Source organism: Pseudonaja textilis, chromosome 5, assembly GCF_049901715.1.
Source record: "Pseudonaja textilis isolate UNSWEBS1 chromosome 5, rPseTex1.2, whole genome shotgun sequence".
NCBI lineage: Eukaryota > Metazoa > Chordata > Lepidosauria > Squamata > Elapidae > Pseudonaja > Pseudonaja textilis.
The window spans coordinates 21,444,632-21,472,192 of NC_141994.1; the positions used below are offsets into that span (position 1 = coordinate 21,444,632).

Below are 27,561 nucleotides of genomic sequence, written 5' to 3' on the forward strand. Positions count from 1 at the left end.
AAAACCAGAAAGTACAGTCGCCTCCTGAAAAAGCACCTTTGAGACAACCATGAAACTGGTTGACGGAATCCTTACACTCTACAGACTTCCCTCTCTGCATTTCTCCTAGGCTAAAAGCACCACAATTGAGCTAAGATTCCCTGGATGTTCTCCTCTCTTTGTGCCTTCCAAGCAGGAAAATGCCGATTGTGATGACCCGGGACATGGCGCAAAAGCAACGAAGTCACAAAAGTAGGTAAAGTCCTTTTAATTCCTCCAACTTGGCCCCCAATGTCCAGTTATCATCGGTTGGAGAAGAAATTCTCCCAAGAACAGTTTTTAAAGGGAAGAAATTCAGTCCGACCCCAAAGTACATATAGGTTATAAGTAAAAACCAACACAAACCACGCTGCAGCAATTAACGAGACAGGGCAGGATGAGGAATTGCAGACTTCAAAAGACAACGAAACACACACAGTTGGGAGGACGCCAGAACCCAGATAAGACTTGACAAACAAAGATAATGCATGCTTTGCTTCCAGCAAGGTGCTGTGCGCAAACACCCTTTATATCCTGTTTTCCCAGCTGCAGCTAATGAAGGGAATCAGGGCCTTTTTCTCCCCCGTAACCCACGTTGCTCCCTTATCCGTTCCTCCCTGCATGCCCTAGGATGGGGAAAGGGTGGGCCTGGGTCTTCCTCTGAATGCCCAGCCGGACTGTGCCCTTCCACACCCACCAGAGCCACACTCCCATGCCCTGTCAACTGTTTGACCTCCCCCTCAGAATCAGATTACAACAGGGGCATGACACCGATGTTGACCGGAGAAGCCAAGCCTGAAGGCATCTGAGTCAACCAGCAGAAGAAGCAACCTTCCTTGTGTCTATTGCAAAGAATACAGATTGTTCCTCAACTTCCAACCATTCATTTAGTGGTTCCAAGTTACAACAGCACTGAAAAAAGGGACCGTTTCTCACACTTGTGACCACTGCAGTATCCTCATGCTCGTGTGATTTACATTCAGATGCTTGACAATGGACTCACACTTATGACAGTTGCAGTCTCCCATGCTCATGCAACCCCCGCACCCTTGGCAACCTTCTGACAAGCAAAGTCATTGGGGAAAACCAGATTCACTTAACAACCAGGTTACTAATTTAAGAATTGCAGGAATTCACTTCACAAACCTGGCGAGAAAATGGGGCAAACACTCACTTCACAAATGTCTCATTTAACAGCATAAATTTTGGGCTCGTTCTTTCCATTCCCCATTGTTCAGACAGAATGGAAGAAGCGTCTTGGATGAGATGTGAAATGTTTTTAACAGGAAAAAAACATTAAAAGTCCTATGCTTTTTGGAAAAACATCTTTGGTGTTTTTGGCGTGTTTAAAAATGGAACCCAACAGGCTTAGAAAGGGGTTCCATGCTACGCAGCAGAGAAGCACCCCCAAAAAGGAAAGCGGTCAGAGCCCCCAACAGTTCCTGCGCCCAAAACTACAAATGCACCCTTTAAAAATAGCAAATATGGGAACCTACCTCCTGCAACGTCACTTCTGGTCTCTAGCTGGATGGATCTTATCAATGGGCTGTAGCTTTTCTCTCTTTCTCCTGCAACACAGAGGCGCACACACAAAAGTTAAGTACCACACAGACAAACTCTGAGTCTAGCACGGACACATGTGGTGACAATGCCCTAAGCTAAGCCACAGGAATCAAAAGGGCTGGTTGGTTTCCCCTGTGTCCATCCTGCTAGTTGAAAGTTACATTCCCACAACATCGTGAACCCCGGATACCGCAGACTTGTTTTAAACTAGGTTGGCATGTTGTGCAAACCCAGCCAAAAACTAAGCAAAAGGGTTAAAAATTATTGTGGTTAGCCGGCAGCCGGTGCAGAGGGCAGCAGAATCAGACAGTGGGGAAGAACGGGGGCCAGTCAGGTAGTCTGGAGAGGACTCGGGCAAGGATCCTGCATCCGATGCAGGGATGGGGCCAGGACCATCTGGGAGTTGTGTGCCAACTCCAGAGCCTTCGGAGTCTGGCAGCAGCAAGGCAGAGGACCCAGGGGAGCCTGGTCCCAGTGCGCATATGTGCAGAGCTGCTAGAAGGCGAAAGCAGCAGAAACAACAGGGGCGACTCGGGAATAAGGCTGGGAGGTGGGAGATTAGCCCTCCCATAAGGAATAAAAGTCAGTCCAAGATGACAAAACCTTTGCAGGAAGCAAAGTAGTTTGATCGGTTCAGAGTCATTCTTGAAGCTCTTTGTAATTTGGTTGGGTTTTTTTGTACTTCAGTTGGTTTCTTTTCTAGTTAATTTGATACTTCTATTTTTGGCAGCACTTCACAGAACTGAAAGGTGTGTGCTTATTTTGGGGGACTATTTGAGATTAATTCCAGCTGAGAATGAAAACAATTCCCAGCATTGCAATAAAATAAGTCTTGTTTTTAAAATAAGTTTGTGCGTGATTGCAATTTACGAAGCCCGGGTCAGAACAAAAACAGAGGTGGGCTGCATATAACGTAACAACTGGTTCACCTAGCGTAGAACTGAAAATGTGCATGGCTGAAAAAACATGGAGATTTCCTGCACTCGGCAGCTGCAGTGAGTAGAGTGAACGAGGTGTAGAAATCAGCTGGCCTGCATGGATGGGGTGAGTAAGCCAGATATATAGGATTGGATAGCATCATGGTCGGAACTACCAGTACGGGCGAACCAGTCTGAACCAGCAGCAGCCTATCACCGATAAAAAAATAGTAAAAGGAAGAGGAGGATATATATCAGTGATGGTGAACCTCTTCGTTGTAGTGTGTCGAAAGCGCATGCACACATGCCAGCACCCACAATGCAATGCGTCCCCCCGCACAACCCATCCCCTTACCTGGACTATGCATGCACACACCTCCCAGCTGATTTTCAGCCGTTTGAGGCTGTTTTCACCCTCTGCAGACTTTGGAGGCCAAACAATGGGCCCATTTCGGCACTTCCGGTTTCGGCACTTCCGGTTTCGGCACTTCTGGTATTTCCAGAAGGTCTGTTTTTCGGCCTCCAAAGGCTGCAGAGGCTTCCCTTGAGCCCCCAGGAGGGCGAAAAAGTCCTCAAATGGGCCGAAAACCAGCTGGGAGGCACATGCATGCACAGTGCAGGTACATTTAGCTGGAGCACACGTGCCCACACAAATGGCTCTGCATGCCACCTGTGGCACATGTTCTGTAGGTTCGCCATCACGGTTATATATCTATGGAGATTCTCAATCACCCAGGTCATAATTGTCTCCAAAGTGTTGTTGTTTTTTTTAAGGCAACTGGGCTTTCTTGGGTTTTATCTTGGAAGCTTTTCTTTGAGAAGCAAGGCTTTTTCAAAGGGAACAAAATCAAGAAAGTCGTTCTGCCTTTTGGAAAAAGCAACTTTGGGATGAAAGGGGGGTTAGTTAGCCTTCCTCTTTTTATACAATTTTGCAAAAATCCACTCCTGGCTGTGAGAAGAATAATAATTTGGGGTTCTGGCTCAAGCCAGGGCTATGCAAGACTAAATAAAAATGAGATTCAGGCAGCTGTGAGGAACGAACAGCTATTTATTCCCAAAAGCAAAACCGTTCACTTTTTAGGGGCAGCTGCCAAAAAATGGGGCACAGGGGCAGACTTTTATAGGTAAGAGTTTGTCCGGGGTGTGGAAGTGTCTACGTGTTGATTCTAGGGTAACACTTAAGAGGTGTGTGTGTGTTTGTGTGTGTGTGGGGGTATGTTTATCCTTGTGAACATGCAGTTCTGTCGGGAGACCTAATTTCATTAACTCTATCTGTGTTTGCAGACCTTCTCCTTTGATGTATGGATTAGGTCTGGGTAACTTATTTGGTGGGTTTGAGGAAGTTTCAGTAAAGCATTTCCCATTTGCTTCCTTGTTTCCTCGAAAATAAGACCCTGCCGTATATTTTTTTGCCGCCAAAAAAGACACCAGGTCTTATTTTCAGGGGATGTCACCCAATGACTAACCTCACTTGCGTGCATCACCCCTGGCCTCCTTTTCGCTATCAGAGGCATTCAGGAATTTCTTTTTCTGCGGCCTGCAAAGCTTTCCTGAAGGCCTCTGCAGCCAATAACTGAGCTCTGGATCGATCCTGAGCTTTGTTATCAGCTACAGAGGCCTTCAGGAAAGCCTTGCCAGCCTTGCTGGCTGCAGAAGAAATGGGCCGGCAAGGCAGGTGTTGGGGTGTGCGATGCCTGACAACTGTCCAAAGGAAAGTAGTAGGGCAGCTCCACCACCACCACCCCTTCATCCCCACCCTAGCTAAATTTTTACCCGTGCACTTGGAGTGGGCAGGATCTTAATTAGGGCTTATTTTGGGGATAGGGCTTATATTGAGCGCACATGTAAAAATCAAGCTAGGACTTACTTTCAAGGTAGGTCATATTTTTGCAGAAACAGGGTATTTTTGCTTGATTAATTTAGTTTCAGCCTGACTGCACAATTATCTAGCGGAGACACCGATTTCTTCGGACCATTGTGGATTCTGTTTATGTTTCAAGGAAAGATGGAAAACAGTCAAAAGAATAAAATATATATTTTGGATATAAAAACTTCTCACGTGGCTCGAGAAGTCAGGACTGCTGGAAGCACCTTGAAAATGGAGATAAAAATGAAACCAGAACTTTTTCCTCTTGGGTTTAACGGAAAAAGAATTGGGGTGGAAACTTGGAACATTGTTATTATATATGTTGACCGCAGCAGGACTATTGTATGCTCAAAAATGGAAGGACACTGGACGAATGGTTGCAGAAGTGGATGGAGTTGGCCGAAATGGCAAAATTGATTATTTTAATTAAGGAAAAGAAACATAAGTACTTTTGTTTCCACATGGAAACCACTTCTGAACTTCATGCTTGAAGTGGAGAAGAATTAAACTCTGACTTTGGGTTTTACCGGTTAGACAGATAGATCTTTCTAGAAATGGCTTGTTTGTAGTATTAAGGAAAAGCAAAAAGTTGTGATTTGATGTCAGTGCCTTGTTTTAGCATAACAGAGAGAATCTAAAGTCAATGCTTCTTTTTTCTTTCTTCCTTATCTTTCCTCACTTCTCTTTGCCCTTAACTCCCCGCTGCTTTTCTATTTATTTTTCATTTTGTGTTTTATAATACTTTATCATTCAATTAAAAAAAACCGTTGATGGAGGACTGCAGGAAGCATCCAGGGAACTGTCTGTATGGGAAGGCTCTGGCAGCTGTCCAAGGAGACCCCCAACCAGCTTGGGAGGGTGAGAGTGTGTGTGTGTGTGTGTGTGTGTGTGTGTGTGTGTGCGCGCAGCCTGCTTACTTCGCTGCAGCTCCTAATGCGAGCACACACGCATGGATGGACAGAAAACGGGGAGGTTGGGGGTGGGTGGTAGCCTGGGGGAGGCCGCACCAAAGGATGGCCACCGTTTCGAATCCCGTCATGAGGCCCTGTGAAGCAGCCTGGTTCGAAGCCTCTGACCAGCCTTCAATCTTTGTCGTCGGCCGGCTGAGATAGAGAACTCATCAATTCCCCCGGGGGGTCTCGGATTTCCCTGGCAGACTTTCATAAATATGAAATAGTGCAAATGTTGATTGTGACAGCTTCGCCTGCATTTTTGTTCCTGCTGTTTCAAGCTCCGGATTTGTCTCCGCTGCCATCTAGTGTGCAATTTGGCCATCTGTATTTGGAGGGGAGGAGGGCAATGCGGGGGGGGGGGGGAAATCAAGTTTTTTCTAATCTTGCTTTATACAAGAAGCCTTAAATAACAGAATAACAGAGTTGGAAGGGACAGATAACAGATAATCAGAGTTGGAAGGGAACTTGTAGGTCATCTAGTCCAACCCCCCGCCCAAGCAGGAGATCCTATACCATTTCTGACAAATGGCAGTCCAGTCTCTTCTTGAAGGTCTCAAGTGATGACACTCCCACAACTTCTGTTCCATTGATTGATTGTTCTAGACTGTTAGAAAGTATCTCCTTATTTCCAGATTGAATCTCTCCTTGTTCAATTTCCATCCATTATTCCTTGTCTGGCCTACAGGAGCTTTAGAAAATAGCTTGACCCCTTCCTCTCTGTGACAGCCCCTCAAATATTGGAAGACTACTATCCTGTCTCCCCTGGTCCTCCTCTTCACTAGACTAGCCATGCCCAGTTCCTGCAACCGTTCGTTGTATGTTTTAGCCTCCAGTCCCCTAATCATCTTGGTTGCTCTTCTCTGCACTTTTTCTAGAGTCTCAACATCTTTTTTATAATGTGATGACCAAAACTGGATGCAATACTCCAGCTGTGGTCTTACTAAGGCTTTATAGAGTGGTATTAGTACTTCCCTTGATCTTGACTGTATCCCTCTGTTAATACAATTTAGGATTGCATTAGCTTTTTGGGCAGCTGCTGCACATTGCTGGCTCCTATTTAGCTGGTTGTCCACAAAGACTCCAAGATCCCTCTCACAATTCCTGCTATTGAGCCTGGTTTCACCCAGTCTATATGTGTCCTTTTGGTTTTTTCTTGCCTAAATGTAGGACTTTACTTTTCTCTGTGGTCTTCTAATCCCACCCCTGTCCAAGCAGGAGACCCAATACCATTCCACACAAATGACTGTTATTTTATTTGTTTGTTTATTTAGGAGATTTATATTGCTGTCTATTTGCAGATGGCGATTCAAGGTGGCTTACAAGAATATAAAAACCTCATATTAAAATAAAACTAATAGAAAAGAGAATCATATAATAAAATGATAAAATAGTAATAGTATATTATACAATATTATCTTATAAATTAGTTAATATTATATTATGTTAATATTTAAGGCTTTTACACGATGCTTTCTGCTGTTGAGGATTTGAATCACAGAAATGGTAGCGAGCCGACGGAAACAGATATTTCTTCTTTTTTCACCGGAAGCGAATTGGGCTAAATCCCAAGAAAGCTAAGCAGGAGTGGGTTGGGTTAGAATTTGGATGGGAGATGAAAGATAACTATGAGAGGCAGGAGGTGGGCTGTGAGGATGAAGGGCAGAAAGGGATAGATGAGAAAGATCAGATAAGAGGAGACCTGCAAAAAAAAATGAAGGTGAGAGCAAGATTGTGCATTCTGTTCAGAAGAATGGAACAGAACAGAACAAAACAGAAAATATGGAACGGGATGGGAAATATGAAATGGAAAATAAAAAATGGGATGGGATGGGATGGGATGGAAAATATGGAATGGAATGGAAAATATGGAATGGGATGGGATGGGAACGGACAGGATGGGATGGAGCAGAATGGAACAGAACATAATGGATAGACAGAACAGAAAATATACAATGGAAATGGGATGGGAAATATGGAATGGAATACAAAGAATGGGATGGAATGGAAAATATCGAATGGAATGGAATAGAAAATATGGAATGGGATGGGATCGGACAGGATGGGATGGAACGGAACAGAACAGAATGGATGGAACAGAAAGAACAGAAAATATAGAATAGAATGGGATGGGAAATATGGAATGGAATACCGAGGATGGGATGGGATGGAAAATATGGAATGGAATGGAACAGAAAGTATGGAATGGGATGGGATGGGACCAGACGGGATGGGATGGAACGGAACAGAATGGATGGAACAGAAAGAACAGAAAATATAGAATGGAATGGGATGGGATGGAAAATATGGAATGGAATGGAATAGAAAATATGGAATGGGATGGAAGAAAATATGGAATGGGATGGGATGGAATGGGATGGGACAGGACAGGACAGAACAGAACAAAACAGAATGGATGTAACAAAATGGAACAAACGGAACAGAACAGAACAAAAATATAGAATGGGATGGGATGAAATGGAAAAGATGGGATGAAATGGAAAATATGGAATGGAATGGAATAGAAAAGATGGAATGGGATGGGATGGGATGGAACAGAATAGTTGGAACAGAATGGAACAAATGGAATAGAACAGAATAGAAAATATGGAAAGGGATGGAAAGTATGGAATGGAATAGAAAATATGGAATGGGATGGGATGGAATGGAATGGAATAGAAAATATGAAATGGGATGGGATGGAACAGAATGGGGGGAACACAATGGAACAAATGGAACAGAACAGAATAGAAAATATGGAATGTAATGGACAGGAATGGAACAGAACAAAATAGGTTTATTGGCCAAGTATGATTGGACACACGAGGAATTTGTCTCCTTGATCTCCTGAAATGTGGTCAAAGACAACAAGGACATCAGAATTAAAAGGAGTAGAGAAAACGCAGAGTGGAATTCAGTTTCTAAACCAGCCTCATACTTGTATCATGTCACAGTCCCCAAATTTAGGACAGCTTTATCCTTAGCTGGATTTAATGATCACCCCACAGCTGTCCTGGAACAGAAATACAGGCAAACCCCATACGAAACCCGATAGTGCCCTTGTGGTATGGATGCCATAGAAACCACAATCCATGTTTTTTTCTGTATTGCCAGTTATACAGGGACATTCACCACCAGTTGATTAGTTCTCTTTGATTTAAATTTCTGGGGCACTCTGCAATATCTGTCAACTAATAGAGATGAATTACGGTAATTTGGCTAAAAGTAGCAACATTTTGCTGCATTAGGTGTAAGCCTCTCCCAGAATGGTTTGCTAACCGAAGCCAACATGGGTTTGTCAAAAACAGAAATCATATTTCATTCTTTGACAAAGTGACTAAATTAGTGGACCTGCGAAATGCAGTGAGCATAATATACCTGGATTTCAGTAAGGCATTTGACAAAATAGACCACCACTTCCTTCTGGGTAAACTAGAACAATGTGGGATAGACCAGGGGTCACCAACCTTTTGGACCTCAGGGACCACCAAACTCATAATTTTAAAAGCCCACGGACCACTAATGAGGTTGGTGGGAAAGTCGGTCCCATATTCCAGAGCTGCAGTAGTCACAGGACTGGCCCTTTGGTCATCCCGGAGCAGCTGCTCCTCCACCCAGGTGCACCGACCTGTCATGGACTGGAGGAGCTGCTCCGGGATGACCAAAGGGCCAGACCTGTGACTACTGCAGCTCTGGAATATGGCACTGACTTTCCCACCAACGTCAGCAAGTCACCCTGGGGAGGATTTCCCTCCTCCACTGTTGGTCTTACCTTCCAGATCCACTTCACGTGGCTCTACTCAGGGTATAGTTTGTGCTCGGCTGAAGGGTGGGGGCCAACGGGTGGGCAGGCCATGTGTTCCCATGCAGCCTGGATTAATTGCTTTGGGGGAACATTCCTCTGCAGACCACCAAAATTTTCTCGTGGACTACCAGTGGTCCCTGACCCACCAGTTGGCGACCACTGGGATAGAGAGCATCACCACCAGATGGATTTGTAACTGGCTGACGAACTGAGCTCAATGTGTAGTCTTTGATGGAACTACATCTACATGGAGAGAAGAAAGCAGTGCGGTACCACAAGGTTCTGTCTTAGGCCCAATACTCTTCAATATTTTTGTAAACCATTTAGATGAGGGAACAGAAGGAGCATTTATCAAATTTGCAGATGGCACTAAGCTGGCAGAAATAGCCAACACCCCCAGAAGATAGGCTCAAATATCCAGATGGATCTCAACTGACTTGAACGCTGAGCTTTATCCAACAAAATAAAATTCAGTGTAGAGAAAACTGAGATCTTGCACTTAGACAAGAAAAACCAAAAGTACAGGTAGGTGAAACCAGCCTCAACAGTAGTACCTGTGAGAGGGATCTTGGAGTCCTAGTAGACAATCATTTAAATAAGAGCCAGCAGTGTGCGGCGGCAGTCAAAAAAGCCAATGCAATCTTAGGATGCATGAACAGAGACATAGAATCAAGATCACATGACGTAATAATACTGCTCTGTAACGTCTTAGTAAGACCATACCTGGAATACTGCATCTAGCTCAGACTGCCCAAGGAGCTGCTGATCCAGTTCTACAGAGGAATTATTGAGTCTGTCATCTACACCTCTATAACTGTCTGGTTTGGTTCTGCAACCCAACAAGACAGACAGACTTCAACGGATCTGATGGAGCAGACACAACTTCTAACAGATAACAGATAATCAGAGTTGGCAGGGACCTTGTAGGTCATCTAGTCCTATCCCCCGCCCAAGCGGGAGACTCTACACCATTTCTGACAGATGGCAGTCCAATCTTTCTTGAAAGTCTCAAGTGATGGCCTTCCCACAACTTCCAAAGACAACTTCTGTTCCATGGGTTGATTGTTCTCACTGTCAGAAAGTTTCTCCTTATTTCCAGGTTGAATCTCTCCTTGTTCAGTTTCCATCCATTATTCCTTGTCTGTTCCTTGGGTCCTTTGGAAAATAGCTTGACCCGCTCCTCTCTGTGGCAGTCCTCAAATATTGGAAGACTGCTATCATGTCTCCCCTGGTCCTTCTCTTCCCTAGACTAGCCAAGCCCAGTTCCTGTAACCATTCTTCATATGTTTTAGCCTTCAATCATCCGCTAATCATCCTGGTTGCTCTTCTTTGTACTTTTTCTAGAGTCTCAACAACTTTTTTATAGTGCGGTGACTAAAACTGGATGCAGTACTCTAGGTGTGGTCTTACTAAGGCTTTATAGAGTGGTATTAGTACTTCCCTTGATCTTGACTGTATCCTTCTGTTAATACAACTTAGGATTGCATTAGCTTTTTGGGCTGCTGCTGCTGCACACGGCTGGCTCCTATTTAGCTGGTTGTCCACTAAGACTCCAAGTTCCCTCTCCCAGTTCCTGCTATTGTGCCCGGCTTCATCCAGTCTGTATGTGGGCTTTTGGCTTTTTTCTTGCCTAAGTGTTCCACTACTTAATTATTCTCACTGTTGGGAAATTTCTCCTTAGTTCTAGATGGCTTCTCTCCTGGATTCGTTTCCATCCATCCCTCCATGTCCCGCCTTCCGCCGTGTGCAGAATAAACTTTGCGCAAGAATAAAGAGAATGCTTAATGATTGGTACAGGGTGTCAGGCAAGAGTCTACGTCCTCTTGGCTGTTTAATGTATTTATGATATACGCGGAAAGATGCTGATAGTGACAGAAGCATGTTGGGTAGGGATTTGAACGTGGGTGCATCTGACACTGCGCCATTGGTGAGAGATGAAAGATTTGCAATGTCAAGAGGAGCGAGGACCTGAATATGAATGGAAAGGAAGCTGAGAAGATTCCTTAAAAAGAGTGGGTGGGAAAGACAGTTGTGAATTGGTGTAGCGTGGAGGTCATTAAAACACAGCTGTGTGCCAAATAGTAAACAGGGGATGCTTATAGGAGCGGGGTGGATATAAATTGAGTTTAGTGAGTCTGTGTTTTCTCTTTATCCCCTTCTCCAATTTCTTTTGCTTCCTGTCCTTTACCACGGGTGGCATAATATGCGTTCCTTTAAAAGGCTCATGTGATGGCTAGCCAAGTTGTAATAATGGAAAGGATTAATTCTGTGGTGCTTTAAATGTCTACTGCAGTCAAATTTTGCAACATGTCTGTACCAAGGGTCACCAACCTTTTGGACCTCAGGGACCACCAAACTCATAGTTTCAAATCCCGCGGACCGCTAATGTGAATTTTGACTGACGGTGGCTTGCTGACGTTGGTGGGAAAGTCAGTGCCATATTCCAGAGCTGCAGTAGTCACAGGACTGGCCCTTTGGTCATACCAGAGCAGCTCCTCCAGTCCATGGCAGGCCAGCACACCCGGGTGGAGGAGCAGCTACTCCAGGATGACCAAAGGGCCAGTCCTGTGACTACTGCAGCTCTGGAATATGGCACCGACTTTCCCACCAACGTCAGTAAGTCACCCCAGGGCGGATATCCCTCCCTCACCATTGGTTTTGCCTTCCAGTTCCAGCTTGCATGGCTATTCTCAAGGTAAGGTTTGCGCTCAGCCGAAGAGTGGGGGACAGCGAGTGGGTGGGCCATGTGGGCAGAGCAGCCTTGTGTTCCCTCACAGCCTAGATTAATTGCTTTAGGGGGAACATTACTCTGTGGACCCCCAAAATTTTCTCGTGGACCACCAGCGGTCCCCGGCCCACCGGTTGGTGGCCACTGGTCTATATTGTTCTCATTTTCCATTTTTCCCTTTCATAAATTTAGCCAACCTTCAAACTTCAAAGTCTTTTGCACATTTTCAACTATGCATATGAGTAGTCCTCGACTTACAATAGTTCATTTAATGACTGTTCAACATTACAGGGGCCCAGAAAAAAGTGACATGGCCATTTTTCACAGTTACAACCGTTGTAACATCCCCATGATCATGTGATCAAAATTCAGATGGCTTGGCCATTCGCTCGTACTTATGACCACCACAGTGTCCCGAGGTCACCTTTTACGACCATCTGGCCAGAAAAGTCAATGGGGAAGCCTGATTCGCTTAACAACAGGGTTAGTAACTTATCAGGTGCAGTGATTCACATAACAACCGAGGCAAGGAAAGTCATAATGACCTAAAATGGACACCTAACATCAAAAACGTCATCAAAAAAGCACAACAAAGAATGTTCTTTCTGCGCCAACTTCAGAAAGCTCAAACTGCCCAAGGAGCTGCTGATCCAGTTCTACAGAGGAATGATGGAGTCTGTCATCTGCACCTCTAATGGTCTGGTTTGGTTCTGCAACCCACAGGACAGGCAGAGACTTCAGAGAGTAATTAGCACTGCAAAAAAAACAATGGCTACCAACCTGCCTTCCATGGAGGACCTGAGTCAAAAAGAGGGCTGTGAAAAAATCTACAGACCCCTCACATCCCGGACATAAACTTTTCAAGTCCTACCCTCAAAACAACACTATAGAGCACTGCACATCAGAACAACTAGACACAAAGACAGTTTTTCTGTTGTTAAAGTGAGATATTCATTAAGCGCCCTTTTAGAATAGAATAGAATAGAATAGAATAGAATAGAATAGAATAGAATAGAATAGAATAGAATAGAATAGAATAGAATAGAATAGAATGCCATCACTCTGCTAAACAAATAAGTCCCTTAACACTGTTCAACTATTACAAAGTCTGCACTACTATTACTATTAATCTTCTCACCACTCCTTATCACTCATCCCCTCCCACTTGTGACTGTATGACTGTAACTTTGTCGCTTGTATCCTTAGAATTTATATTGACTGTTTCCTCGTATGATTTGATTGCTTATTGTACCCTATGACTATTATTAAGTGTTGCACCTTATGATTCTCAACTCCTGACGAATGTATCTTTTCTTTTATGTACACTGAGAGCATTTGCACCAAGACAAATTCCTTGTGTGCCCAATCACACTTGGCCAATAAAGAATTCTATTCTATTCTATTCTATTCTATTCTATTCTATTCTATTCTATTCTAAAAGGGCACTTAATGAATATCTCACTTTAACAACAGAAAATTTGGGCTTGATGGTGATCATAAGTTGAGGATTATCTGTACCTTTTTCTTGTGCCTAATGCAGTACTGTATCTGTTACTTAAAAAGATTGAAACTGCAGATTGTGCATTTCAACGTGTAAAGCCATAAATTCCTAAGAAATGTCGAAGCTGCTCAGAAGTTATGCCTCTCCGTTTTTTAAGCTGCGTTCAGCAATGGGAACGCAGTGGAGGCTTTCCCGATTAAACAAGGTTTGATGGCTGCGTTTCCTGAACTTTTCTCCTCCTTTATAAATGCCCGGTACCAGCTGACTCTAAGCCATGATTTGTGGACAAACATCCATTGTTAAATCATTTGAATCGTCCAGTCAATCAAGCCTTCTTCAGTTGCTATCAAAGGAAAGGCTCACAGCAAAAGAAAAGAGCATTATTAAACCGCATGTGATCGTGGTCAGGAACAGAAACTGTGTTTGCTGAAGATCTCGTCCTAAACCCATGTTTACAAGTTTACAAAGATCTCCACTGTTGTTTGTTGCTCCCTGTAAGCCAAAGTCGCCTGGCTATTATTGTCCCTTTTTTGTTTAAAAGATGAGATTGCAAAACAAATAAAAAATGTTTGTTTTACAACCCATAAAAGCTGTACCTCAGAGACTTCAGTGGACACAGGGCCATCAATGACGCATGGCTGTTTTATAGGTGGAACTTGCCACTGGCAAGATTAGCAAAAATGTTTAGCAACATGTCCGCCAAGTGTTGGAAGTATAATCAGACCCCAGGTACTTATTATCACATGTGATGGACTTGTATGAAAACAAGAAAATATTGGACGAAAATACATACGTGGTTGGAAAAGATGATCAAGCAACATATAGATCTGAAACCAGAAATATTTTTTGTTGGGTGTACTGACGGAAGGCTATGATAAAGGGATTATATATCTAGTTTTGCATGATTGACAGCAGGAAAGATTGTATTTGCACAATATTGGAAAAATGAGAACACCCCATCAGATGAGGATGTAATTCGATAAATATTAGACTGTGCAGAGATCGATAGATTGACATTCAAAATAAAGGACAAAGAAGATACAGTCGCAAAAGGGGATGACACGAATCCCAGGATGTTGTAACCATCATAAATATGAGACGGTGGGCAAGCATCCAAATTTTAATCACGTGACCCTGGGCAGGCTGCAATGGACATAAATATGAAAAACGGTCCATAAGTCACTTTTTTCAGTGCCGTTGTAACTTCGAATGGTCACTAAATGAATATTTGTAACTCAAGGACTACCTGTAACTAACTCTTGGTTGAAATGTACTGATATAAAAGTGTTTAAGCCAGCGGCAGGACTCTACTGGTTCAGCCCGGTACGAGAGAACCAGTTGCTCCAAAGATCTGCTGGGAGCAAACTCTTTCGCTCCAACGATCAGCTGTTGCGTCCACCCATCCGCCTGGACTCTAGCCTGTGCTGTATATCCTGGTTTTCAAGCTCAGCTAATTCGCACGACACATCAGATTGCCATGTGTTAGCTGTTTGACACAGGGATTGCAGAAGGTCAGTAGCAAATGCTCTGCATGTGCACGAAGTGCGTGTGCACGAAGTGCCTCTGTCAGAGTCTGAATCTGAGGAGGAAGATGAACAGCTGACAGGGAGTGGGAGTGTGGCTTTGTTGGTTGTGGAGGAAACTGGGGAAGGGCAAAGTCCGGCTGAGCAGAGCAGGGGAGAGGTAGAACAAGGGAGAAGGAGTTCAGAGGAAGACCCAGGCCCACCCCCTTCATCCTGGGGGCACAGAGGAAGGAATGGAGAAGAGAGCAATGTGGGTTGCGTGGCTTACGGGGGAGGAAAGGGCCCTGATTCCCTTCATTAACCAAGGAAGAGAATTTAAGAGATGCATGTTGAGTGCGGCAGGCTATCTACATTCCTGGCATCCTCCCAACCATGTTGAATTACAGCTGTTCCTTCAAGTCTGGAATCCCTTCTCCTGCCCTATCAAACTAATTACCTCATTTTGCATTGATTGGACATAATTACAGTTTTTGTTGACCACATTTTGGACTTGATTCTCTGCAGCCAAAGGCTGTTCCTTGGAGAGTTTTTCTCCAGCCCAGAAGATAACTAGGACATTGGGGGCAAAGTTGGAGCTAATAAAGGGACTCCTACTGATTATCTGACTGTGCTGACTTTGTGCCCCACCCTAGATCATCACATGCATGTTTGGTGCGCACACGCATGAAGCACATGCTCGCCGAATCGGTTGTTACACCAGTTGAACCGCACCCCTGGTTTAAGCCACTGAAAAGCAGCTGTGTTCCACGGCTGTCAATCCCCAGCCTTTCTGTTCTAAAGAAAAGTGTGTTTATTACATTTTTAACACCCTGGACGGAGTAGGGGAATGTCTCTCTGGAGCGCTCCGAGGAAGCATTTTTCTCATTGCTCTTACCAGTGAGAAAATGTAGGCCTTGGTTACCCAACCGTATCCCTGCCCAGAAGGGTCTCCCGAAGGATATCAATCTGATAACATCTGACAGCGTATATATTTATTTCCACCTCCTGGTTTTGCACAGTAATTGAGCAGAAGTCCGTGAGTGGTACAGCTGTCATTTCCCATCAGAGAATGGCTGGGATGAACGAGCAAGCTATTTTGTTTTTCCTTTTGATTTATATATCCCGCATTTCCTGACAAACGGTCCAGGTGGGTATATAGTATTTCCCTTTCCAGCTTTATCCTTAACCTTCAGGGACACATTAAAGCAGCCGGAGGGGTCAGCTTCGCATCAAAATGAAGTAATAAAGAATTCCCGCAATCTGACACTTGCACACCGAATACATCTACAAAGCACAGCACGCCATGGGGAAGCTGCAGTAGAGGATTCCCAAGAATGCGATTAAAGAATCAAAAGGGATCCTTTACAGGGGCCCAAAGATTTAGACACGCTGAATACAGGTTAGTCCTCTATTTTAGATCACTATTCGAGCCAAAATTGCCATCGCTAAGCAAGACAGTTGGTTAAATGAGTTCTGCCTCATTTTACAACCCTTCTTGCCGCAGTCGTTAAGCGGGTCACTGGTGTCATGAAGTTAATAACACGGTGGTTAAGTGAATCTGGCTTCCCCACCAACCTTGCTTGTCAGAGGGTCGCAAAAGGTGATCACGTGATCTCAGGACGGTGTCATAAATGCGTGCCAGTGGCTAAGCATCCAGATTTTGATCACATGGCGGAAAGGATGTTGCAATAGCAATAGCACTTAGACTTATATACCGCTTCACGGTGCTTTACAGCCCTCTCTAAGCGGTTTGCAGAGTCAGCCTCTTGCCCCCCACAATCTGCGTCTTCATTTTACCCTCCTCAGAAGGATAGAAGTCTGAGTCAACCTGGAGTTGGTCAGGATCGAACTCCAGGCAGTGGGCAGAGTTTGCCTGCAATACTGCATTCTAACCACTGCACCACCAGGAAGGAGAATGAGAAAAGGAATAAGAGAGGAAGGAAGCACTTAGACTTATATGCCACTTTACAGTGCTTTATAGCCCTCTCTAAGCAGTTGATAAAGTCAGCCTATTGCCCCCAACAATCTGGGTCCTTGTTTTACCAACCTGGGAAGGATGAAAGGCTGAGTCAACCTTGAACTGATCAGAATCAAACTGCTGGCAGTGGGCAGAGTCAGCCTGCAACACTGCACTCTAACCACTGCACCATCAGAAAGGAGAATGAGAAAGGAAATAAGAGAGGGAGGGAAGGAGGGAGGAAGGAATAGCAATAGGACTTAGACTTGAACCGGTCAGAATCGAACTGCTGGCAGTCAGCAGAATTAGCCTGCAATGCTGCATTCTCACCACTATGCCACCACAGCTCTTGAAATAGCCGCAAACGGTCTAAAGTCACTCTTTCTAGTGCCGTTGTAAGTTCAGGCAATCACTAAATGAATGGTTGTAAGTTGAGGAGTATCAGTAGTGGATCAGACCCAAGGTTGTCATGATACCGCAACTAAAGAGACTGTGTCAACCCTAAAGCTGACCTGGCCGGAGCCATTTTGAGGCTTCTTGGTTGCCACGCTGGAGCTGAGGGATAGGGAATTAAGATAGCTGGGGTTTTGTAGCCAAAACAAAATACATTCTCCTGGGAACCAAGGACATTTTCCACAGATGGTCAGAGGGGGGAGGAGGGATGTTACCAGGCAACCGGATGGCATCCTGATTGGATGATGTGACTGAGTGTTTGGAAAAAGGGCGGGAAACTCTTAATTAGGTGAAAACCGCAGGAACATTCAGTTTTCACAAGCTTGTGCCAATATGATATGTCCAATAAAACTATTATTTGAGGAACCCACCTGCCTTGGAGTTCTGTTTGCTATGGGCATATCAGTTGGAACCCTGACAGCCTGGCTGTTCCTTTCAACAGCCAAAGTTGGCTGGACCGAAATCTACCCCTCCTTGTCTGTACAGGTCCAGTAACACATTTATGAATGAGGTAGAAACAACTAGTCCTTGACTTATGACCAGTCCTTTGAAGTTTCAATAGACCTCCCCAGGCCCACTTATAACCCAGATGTGAAGTTTCAATGGCCACTCCCATCTCCCCATGGTCATGTGATTGCATTTTGGGTGCCCAACAACTAAGGCCCATTTACGCCCATTTGCAGGGGTGAGCTTCAAAAATTTTAGCAACAGGTTCTCTGTCTGGTTGCTGGATGGGCGTGGCCATGGTGGGCGTGGCCTAGTCGGCCTCCTGCACCAAGGCAGGAGGTTGTCAGAGTATATTCATGAACTGGGATAGAGCTTGGTAACAAGGTCAGCCAATGAATAGGCATAGCAACTAAGTCAGCCAATGAGGACTGTTTTGGAAACTGAAACTAGAGGTAGCCTAGGGTGGAAACTGAAACTAGAAGTAGCCTAGGCGTGGCTCTATATTAAGCTCTGCAACTCTGCAGCTATGCTAAGCTCTGAGTCTATCTATTGAAAATGAAACTGCTTCTCTCTATGCTTTGCTGGTGCTGCTGAAGTTGCTTGTAACATGTTTCTGTCTGAGTTTGCTCCATGTTGGAGAAATCTACAACTGGTTTGTAAAACTTACTTATTACGTTTATAAAGACGTTAAATGAAGCACCAGCCACCTGTGTTTATTTTTCTGACACTGAATTAACGCTGCAAAACTCCGAATAGTTTTTCCTCCCTGGGCTCCAGAGGCTTCGTTTGAGCCTCCGGGAGGGTGAAAATGGCCGCCCCCGGGCTCCGGAGGTTCTCTGGAAGCTGAAACGGGCCCATTTCCAGCCTTCCCGAACTTCCAGGAGGGCCGTTTTTCGCCCTCCCCGAGCCTCCGTGTGCATCCTGCACTTACCTGCATCCAAAACAGGCCGCATGGGGACTCTTGGGAGGGGAGGGGTTGCGTGGGCAGGGCCAGCCAGAAGTGGGATTTGGGAGTTCTCCAAGCAGCACAGAATCTTAGCTAAGATCTCTCCCGAACCCCTGCCCATTTGTGACATCTTACAATCACGTAACTGTGATTGAAAATGTTGCTTTTTTAAAAAACCAGAAACGTATTTATTATATTTTTACAATGACTATGTTCATGATCGGGGTGGGATCCGACAGGGTTAACTACCAGTTCGGTCATTTACGAGGTTCAGCGATTTACGATGTGCTTCCCTGCACGCTGCCAGTGCGCACCTGTAAATCGTCATCAGCATGCTGCGTGCAGAGAAGCAGCCTTTCAAAAAGCCCTTTTTTCCTGCTTTTTTAACTGCAGCTGTGCCTTGCACGGCAGCTGAAGTTGAAAAAATCAGGAAATAAAGATGAGGTAAGAGCCCGGGTGGGTGAGTGGGCAAAAACATCAGCAGACATAGAACCGGTTCTATGTCTGCTGCTCTTTCAGAGCTACCGGTTCCACAGAGGTGGACAGAACCGGTAGAAACCCACCCCTGTTCATGATTGATCATTTATTGCTTGTATATACACTGAGAGCTTATGCACCGGAGATAAATTCCTTGTGTGTCCAATCACACTTGGCCAATAAAGAATCCTAATTCTAATTCATTCTAATTCTAATTTACTTCCTGTTTCAGCAAAGAAACAATGAGTTTGCTTAATGACTGCCGTGTTCACGCTACAAGGACGGTTGTAAAATCGGGCGTGGCCACATGGTGTTCTGCTTAATGACTGGCACACCTTACAACCATATCTTCCAGGCTCAATTATGGGCCTCAATCATAAGTCAAGGACTATTTGTAAAATTTGAGCTTCAGAATAGACATTGGATAATTAAATTATTGGAATGGTTGCGGCCTAACAAAGAAGAATTTTCAACTAACTGAGCCATCCACTTACACGATGACTTCAGCATGATGACGGCCGTTCATTCTTTTGCTTGGAAATCTCTTCAATTACCCTAAAAACAGTTTTGTGGCCTTTAGAAGAAAAATAACTTGTCAGGAGCTTCATCCGGGTTTTAATCTACGAACTTCAGTTAAAACAAATAATGGCTGGAAGCAAAATTTATCTAGTTCTAATAATTTGAGAGAGTGCCAAATTAGATTTCTTTCTCCCCCCCACCCCCTTATCGGAGCCTCTTAAAAGGAATTTAAATTCACTACAGATAACTTTCCAAGAACCTATCACAACTCATCAAGTTTTCAAGTATTTCTATTTTTAGTTGAATATTTCTGTTGTGGCTAGCCTGCAACTAGCGGAGCTCGCAGCAGAGTCAGGCAGTGAGGAGGTTGGGGAGGGACCTGGGCCAGTCCTGGAGTCTGGAGAAGGCTCGGATGAGGGCTCTGCATCAGAGGCAGAGATGGGGCCAGGGCTGTCCGACAGTTATCAGCTGCCTTCTGAGTCAGAGATCAGTGGGGAAGAAGAACAGCTGGAGCCGGTTAAAGCTCCCGCTGCCTCAAGGAAGTTCAAAACATTCTCAAAGATCCATCTCATCCTGGGAACCCTTTTTTTGAACTATTACCATCTGGCAGACGGTACAGGATAATAAAAACAAGGACAAATAGGCTGAAAAACAGCTTCTATCCCAGGGCGGTAACTCTATTGAATTCTATTGTATAGTGCAATACGAATGCAATATCAGGAGTTTTCAATTCAATGTGTGGAGTGTGAAGGATGTGTGTTTGTGTTTATTTTCATGGTCATGATATGCACAGAAAATGGTGTTTGATTTCATTGTACAAGATGCAATGATAATCAAGTAAACTAAACTAAACCTAAAACTAAACCTAAAAGTAAACTAAATAGGAACCAGCTGCCAAGTCTCTGAATTTTGATCAGGGGAATGCTGCAAATGTTTGTAGGCATGAAAAAAAAGCGTTCACAAGTCACGTTTTTCAATGCCATTGTAACTTCAAATGGTAACTTCAAACGGTCAGTATATGAACGTGAAAGTCAAGGACTACCTATACTTGAACAAATCCTAGGGCCAAGTACAAAGAAATCTGTCCATTATTCTGAAAAATAAAGCAGTGATTCCTGGAAGACAAACCTTATTCCGTGCTTTGGATGGCACGACGTCTCTCATAAATAGCAGGAATGCCAGAGACGTCACATGCTTTGATTTCAGGAAAGCGTTTGACCAAAAAAAAAAAAAAAGCTGGTTTGATATATACAGGCTGTAGGGATGGGGGGAGGGGCACAGCTGTTTTGCAGATGTACGGTTCTCCATCTCTGGGAGCCAAATGCCACACGCCTTGCCTTGCTCTTGCCTGAAGGAGTGTTGGACTCTGCGCTCGGAACACCCACTCTTTGGGAGGGCAATCTGTCTTTAATTTGTTCAGTAGTCAGATCAAGGGAGATACAACAAAGATGGCTTTGGTGAGTTAGGGTGAGGGAGAGGCACACTTTATTATTATTTTTTAGATAAAGCTTCTTTTTAATATTTAACATCTGCTTAGGGTGCAAAATATATGAGCAAAATTGCAAGTTTTTAGCCAATGAAATGTGCAGCCATCTTGGTCTAGTGATTAAGGCACCAAGCTAGAAATTGAGAGGTAGAGTTCTAATTCTAAGCAGGAAAGCCGGCTGGGTGACTTTGGGCCAATCACCAGGAAACAGTGAGTTCTAGTCCTTCCCTAAGCATGAAAGTTGGCTAGGTAACTTTGGGCCAATCACCAGCAGTTGGTGAGTTATAGTTCCATGTTAGGCATGAAAGTTGGCCGTGTGACTTTGGGCCAATCACCAGGAGAGGGTGAGTTTTAGTCCTTCCTTAAGCATGAAAGTTGGCTAAGTAACTTTGGGCCAATCACTAGGAGCTGGTGAGTTATAGTTCTATGTTAGGCATGAAAGCTGGCTGAGTGACTTTGGGCCAATCACCAGGAGAGGGTGAGTTCTAGTCCTTCCATAGCAGGGCCAATCCAGTTCTATTAATGGCTGGCTGAGTGACTTTGGGCCAATCACCAGGAGAGGGTGAGTTCTAGTCCTTCCTTAAGCAGGGCCAATCACCAGGAAACAGTGAGTTCTAGTCCTTCCCTAAGCATGAAAGTTGGCTAGGTAACTTTGGGCCAATCACCAGCAGTTGGTGAGTTATAGTTCCATGTTAGGCATGAAAGTTGGCCGTGTGACTTTGGGCCAATCACCAGGAGAGGGTGAGTTTTAGTCCTTCCTTAAGCATGAAAGTTGGCTAAGTAACTTTGGGCCAATCACTAGGAGCTGGTGAGTTATAGTTCTATGTTAGGCATGAAAGCTGGCTGAGTGACTTTGGGCCAATCACCAGGAGAGGGTGAGTTCTAGTCCTTCCTTAAGCAGGGCCAATCACCAGGAGACGGTGAGTTCTAGTCCTTCCTTAAGCATGAAAGTTGGCTAAGTAACTTTGGGCCAATCACTAGGAGCTGGTGAGTTATAGTTCCATGTTAGGCATGAAAGTTGGCTGTGTGACTTTGGGCCAATCACCAGGAGAGGGTGAGTTCTAGTCCTTCCTTAAGCAGGGCCAATCACCAGGAGCTGGTGAGTTCTAGTCCTTCCTTAAGCAGGGCCAATCACCAGGAGTTGGTGAGTTATAGTCCCATGTTAGGCATGAAAGCTGGCTGGGTGACTTTGGGCCCATCACCAGGAGTTGGTGAGTTATAGTCCCATGTTAGGCATGAAAACTGGCTGGGTGATTTTCAGCCAATCACCAGGAGACAGTGAATTCTAGTCCTTCTTTAAGCATGAAAGTTGGCTGGGTAACTTTGGGCCAATCACCAGGAGATGGTGAGTTCTAGTCCCATGTTAGGCATGAAAGCCAGCTGGGTGACCATGCACTTATCACTCTCTCAGCACAATCCACCTCACAGGGTTGTTGTTGTTGGGAAAATAGAAAGAGGAAGGAATATTAGATATGTTCGCCACTGTGAATCATATATAAAAATAATAAACATGGATAAAAATAAATAACAACAAATAGCAATTATTTGGCATTTTCACAGATTTCCTTAAACCGTATCTGAATGACACCGGTGAATTAAATTAATACAACAATGGTATGTTCACTATTCATTTACTGATGTATTCACACATGCAAATCTGTGATTTCCAGCCTCATGTTTTTAGTACTATGATCCTTAGCTGACCTTGGTTGATCTTGGAAAGCTAAGCAGATTCAGATTTGGTCACCCCTGGGCTGGGTTGGGAGGCTAACAGGATATCCCAAAGATGCTTTTTCAAGAGGCAACTGGACTTTCTGTTTGTTTGTTTTTTCTTTTGAAGACGTTTCCCTTCTCATCCAAGAAGTTTCTTCAGCTCTTAGTGGATGGTGGGGAACGGAAGGATTTATATTCCTTGCAGAGAGCTGGTCATTTGTGTTCTTTTGGAGAGTCGTTGAGGCCACTTGGAGATTTGTCTGTGTCCTCAGGGTCACCTGAGTAGTGCATAATGGGTATGTGGAGCCTTCTTGGAACTGCTGAAAGATGTACTTTCTGCAGGATGTTTTCTGCAGTGGACACAGGTGACCCTGAGGACACAGACAAACCTTCAAGTGGCCTCAACAACCCTCAAAAAGGATGCAAATGACCAGCTGTCTGCAAGGAATATAAATCCTTCCATTCCCCACCATCCAGTCGGGGCTGAAGAAGTTTCTTAGATGAGAAGCAAAACGTCTTTAAAGGAAAAACCAGAAAGTCCAGTTGCCTCTGGGAAAAGCACCTTTGGGACAACCATGACCTGGATGACTGACAATCTCCATAGACATCTAACAGGATATCCTAAACAGATTGACCGTACAGGGACAGGAACTTCCTGGTGAAAACGGAAATATTGATAGGGGGAAAGGTGTACAGAACCCAGAGGACGAAACAGAGCTGACAAATTGGGTTGAACAGAGATGCTTGTTCAGCATCACCCAAAGTTAGAGGAATGTAGAAGCCGCAAGATATAAAACATCGCTTGAGTGCCACACATTTAAATTCAGTTTAGCTTAGCTGAAGACCGCTGCGTTGGGGTTTTTTTTTTTTGGCCTCCAGAAATACTTGAGTTACAATTCTGAAAAAGGAAACGAGTCATTGAACTAAAAAAGAACAGGGCAGAAAGCACAGTCAATGATTAAATTTCCGCAGGCGTTCTGTGCTCCGGTCCAGTGGCCAAGCCATGTGACTGGAGCCCAGGAACGGAGGAGGCAAAACAGCCCTTCCCATCCAGAAGATGGTTCCAGAGGAATCAAGCCATGGCACAGCTGGAACAGCAGGGGGATTCAAAAAATGTTACCACGGGTTCTGTGGGCGTGGCTTGGTGGGCATGATGTGGCTTGGTTAGCGTAGCATGAGAAGGATACTGCAAAATCTCCATTCCCTCCCCACCCCACTAACCTGCTTTCCAGCTCCATACTCCTGTGCAGGGCAACCAAAGAAGCCCCAGCCGATCAGCTGGGACTCAATGGGAGGCAGAGAAAAGATGGGGGTGGAGCCAGTCAGAGGTGGGATTTGCCGGTTCTCTGAATGACTCAAAACTTCCACTACTGGTTCTCCAGAACTGGTCAGAACCTGCTGAATACCACCTCTGACTAGAAACATTGCTAACGGAAATTCTGTATCATTTTCTGAATAAAGTGCACTACCCTACTGTTAAGGAATAGCAACAAACCAACACACTCTCTTTCCACTGTGATTTTTTTAGAAATTCTGTATATAGCCCTACAGAATAGATAATGCACAGTCCACATGTGTTTTACAGTGGTGGGAATCAAAAAAAGTTTTACCACAGGTTCTGTGGGCGTGGCTTGGTGGGTGTGGCAGGGGAAGGATACTGCAAAATCTCCATTCCCTCCCCACCCCACTAACCTGCTTTCCAGCTCCGTTCTCCTGTGCAGGGCAACCAAAGAAGCCCCAGCCGATCAGCTGGGACTCAATGGGAGGCAGAGAAGAGATGGGGGCGGGGCCAGTCAGAGGTGGTATTGGCCGGTTCTCCGAACTGCTCAAAATTTCCACTACCGGTTCTCCAGAACTGGTCAGGACCTGCTGAAGGCCACCTCTGAAGGCTGGATAATAGGTAGCATAAGAAATACCTGGTCCAGGGTCGTCCTCAACTTACGACCCCAACTGAGTCCAAAATTTCTGTTGCTAGGCGGGACGCTTGTTGAATTTCCCCCCCTTTTACTGCCTTTCTTGCCGCCGTCGCTAGACTTTACTTCTCTGAAGGTCATAAAAAGGGATCACACGATCCCCAGGAGACTGCCACCATCATTAAGTACATGCCAGTTGTCAAGCGCCTGAATTTTGCTCACCTGACCATAGGGGTACTGCAACAGTCATTAAGTGTGAAACACGGGCCTCAGTCGCTTTTTCAGCACCTCTGTAACTTTGAACAGTCACTAAATGAATAGTTGTAGACAGAGAGCTATGTGCACGACTATGTGTATCTAAAATGGACACCTAACATCAAAAACGTCATCAAAAAAGCACAACAAAGAATGTTCTTTCTGCGCCAACTCAGAAAACTCAAACTGCCCAAGGGAGCTGCTGATCCAGTTCTACAGAGGAATGATGGAGTCTGTCATCTGCACCTCTATAACTGTCTGGTTTGGTTCTGCAACCCAACAGGACAGACACAGACTTCAGAGGGTAATTAGGACTGCAGAAAAAACAATGGCTACCAACCTGCCTTCAACTGAGGACCTGTACACTGCATGAGTCAAAAAGGGCTGTGGAAATATCTACAGACCCCTCCCATCCCGGACATAAACTGTTTCAACTCCCACCCTCAAAACGACGCTATAGAGCCCAGCACACCAGAACAACTAGACACAAGGACAATTTTCCCTCGAATGCCATCACTCTGCTAAGCAAATAATTCCCTCAACACTGTCCAACTATTTACAAAGTCTGCACTACTATTGCTATTAATCTTCTCATCACTCCTTATCACCCATCCCCTCCCACTTGTGACTGTAACTTTGTCACTTGTACCCTAACGATTTATATTGATTGTTTCCTAGTATGATTTTATTGCTTATTGTACCCTATGACTATTATTAAGTGTTGTGCCTGATTATTCTTGATGAATGTCTCTTTTCTTTTATGTACACTGAGAGCATCTGCACCAAGACAAATTCCTTGTGTGTCCAATCACACTTGGCCAATAAAGAACAATGTTCTGTTCTGTTCTATCCTATCCTACCCTGTTCATAACAGAGTAATGGAATAACAGAATAACGCAACAACAGAATAATGCGACCAACCTACAAAAATTAGGGTGAGTGGAATGAAAAGACTTAGGATGGCAGCACCCCTTGGCCTTTTCAGATAACTCAACATTTAACATTTGGGGAGAGGAAAGGTTTAAAAGGGGAGACGACCCCACCCCCAACTCAGAGGCGATGCCATATTTCTGACTTGCACTTTTCTCCTTTCAGAACCGCTCCAAAGTCCCAGACTCGCCCTCCACCATGCGCCCTCCTCCATGCAACAGCCTCAGTTACCGTTCACCCGAGAAGGAAGAGCTCTTCACGCATTTCAGAGATAACTTGCTCTCCCCGTCTGCTTGATCCTTTTTTTTTTCCTAGCGCAGAAGCTGCCAATAAATAGAGATAGATAGATGGATGAATGGATGGGTGAAATGGAATAGATAGACATATAGGTAGGTAGGTAGGTAGGTAGGTAGATAATAGATAGATAGATAGATAGATAGATAGATAGATAGATAGATAGATAGATAGATAGAGATTGACAGATAGTAGATGATAGATAGATAGATAGATAGATAGATAGATAGATAGATAGATAGATAGATAGACTAGAAGATTAGATTAGATTAGATTAGATTAGATTAGATTAGATTAGATTGATAGATGATAGATTGATGATATAGACTATAGACTATAGATGATATAGACTAATAGATTATATTAGATTGATAAATGATAGATTGATTGATGATAGATGAAGGACTAGATTAGATTAGATTGATAGATGATAGATTGATTGATAGATAGATATAGATGATAGACTAGATTAGATTATGATAGATGATAGATAGATTAGATTAGATAGATAGAGCTAGACAGACAGAGAGATTGATAGATGATAGATGGAGGAATGGAGAGATGGGACAGGAGGGAATAGACTGACTGACTGATTGACTGACTGACTACATACATACATACATAAACTTCCAGGCGCCGCGAGAGCCGAACCGCGCGTTCCCCAAACCGGGACCGAAGTTGCGCCCATTCAAGCTCCTCCCGCCTCGCAATTCGGAGCAAGAGCGCCCGGAGAAGGGAGTGGGGGACACGGCCAAACCCAACCCCACTCTCGGGCCCGCCCTTCGGGATGGGAGACCCAGCCCTCCACCCTCCGGCCCGGCCCGGCCCCGCAGCCACGGAGGACCGGGGGGTGTGCGGCGGCAAGGGGGAAACGAAGCGCGCTTGACGGGAGGGGACGGGGGGGGACGACAAACAACCCCGAAGTTGCAAACGGAGTTTCGCGGGCGAGGGGAAGAGGGGCGCTGGGCGAATCCCCGGGCCCGCCCCCTCCCCAAAACCCAGAGCCTTCCCTCGCCGCGCCGCCATCGGAGCGACCCCCCCTCCCTCCGGAGCCGCCCCAACCCCGGGACCGAAGCCCTTTCCACCTCCCCGCCCGCAGCCTCGATCCAGCTGGCTCCTCCGGCCTGGCTGCTGCAGGGCGATGAGCGGCCGGTCAAGCCGCGGCTTTCCCCCACCACCACCGACCCCCGACCCCCGACCCCCAGCGAACTTACCGCCTTGCGGTCCCGGTCCCGGTCTCCTGGCTTGGGACGGTTCGGCACGGCTGCCAGCGGAAACCGGGGCGGGGCAGGCGGCGCCGGGACGGCCAGGCGGAGAAGG

At 45.1% G+C, this 27,561-nt stretch overlaps 1 protein-coding gene across 4 annotated transcripts in view; it reads right to left on the bottom strand.

Moving 5' to 3' along the window:
• The window catches only part of TSPAN9 (tetraspanin 9), a 104,890-nt gene extending 77,329 nt beyond the window's left edge, over nt 1–27,561 (bottom strand). The window contains exons 1-2 of one of the 4 annotated variants that reach the window (XM_087934297.1): nt 27,456–27,561; nt 1,515–1,586 (exon numbers count right to left, since the gene is read on the bottom strand). Coding sequence is in view for 1 of the 4 variants with exons in the window: in XM_087934294.1 (XP_087790420.1) it covers nt 1,515–1,586; nt 4,366–4,381 (88 nt within the window). In the remaining 3 variants the exon portion in view is untranslated. Of the gene's footprint in view, nt 1–1,514; nt 1,587–4,365; nt 4,455–27,451 lie in introns of those variants that run through there. The other 3 variants (XM_087934296.1, XM_087934294.1, XM_087934295.1) reach the window with 3 other exon arrangements.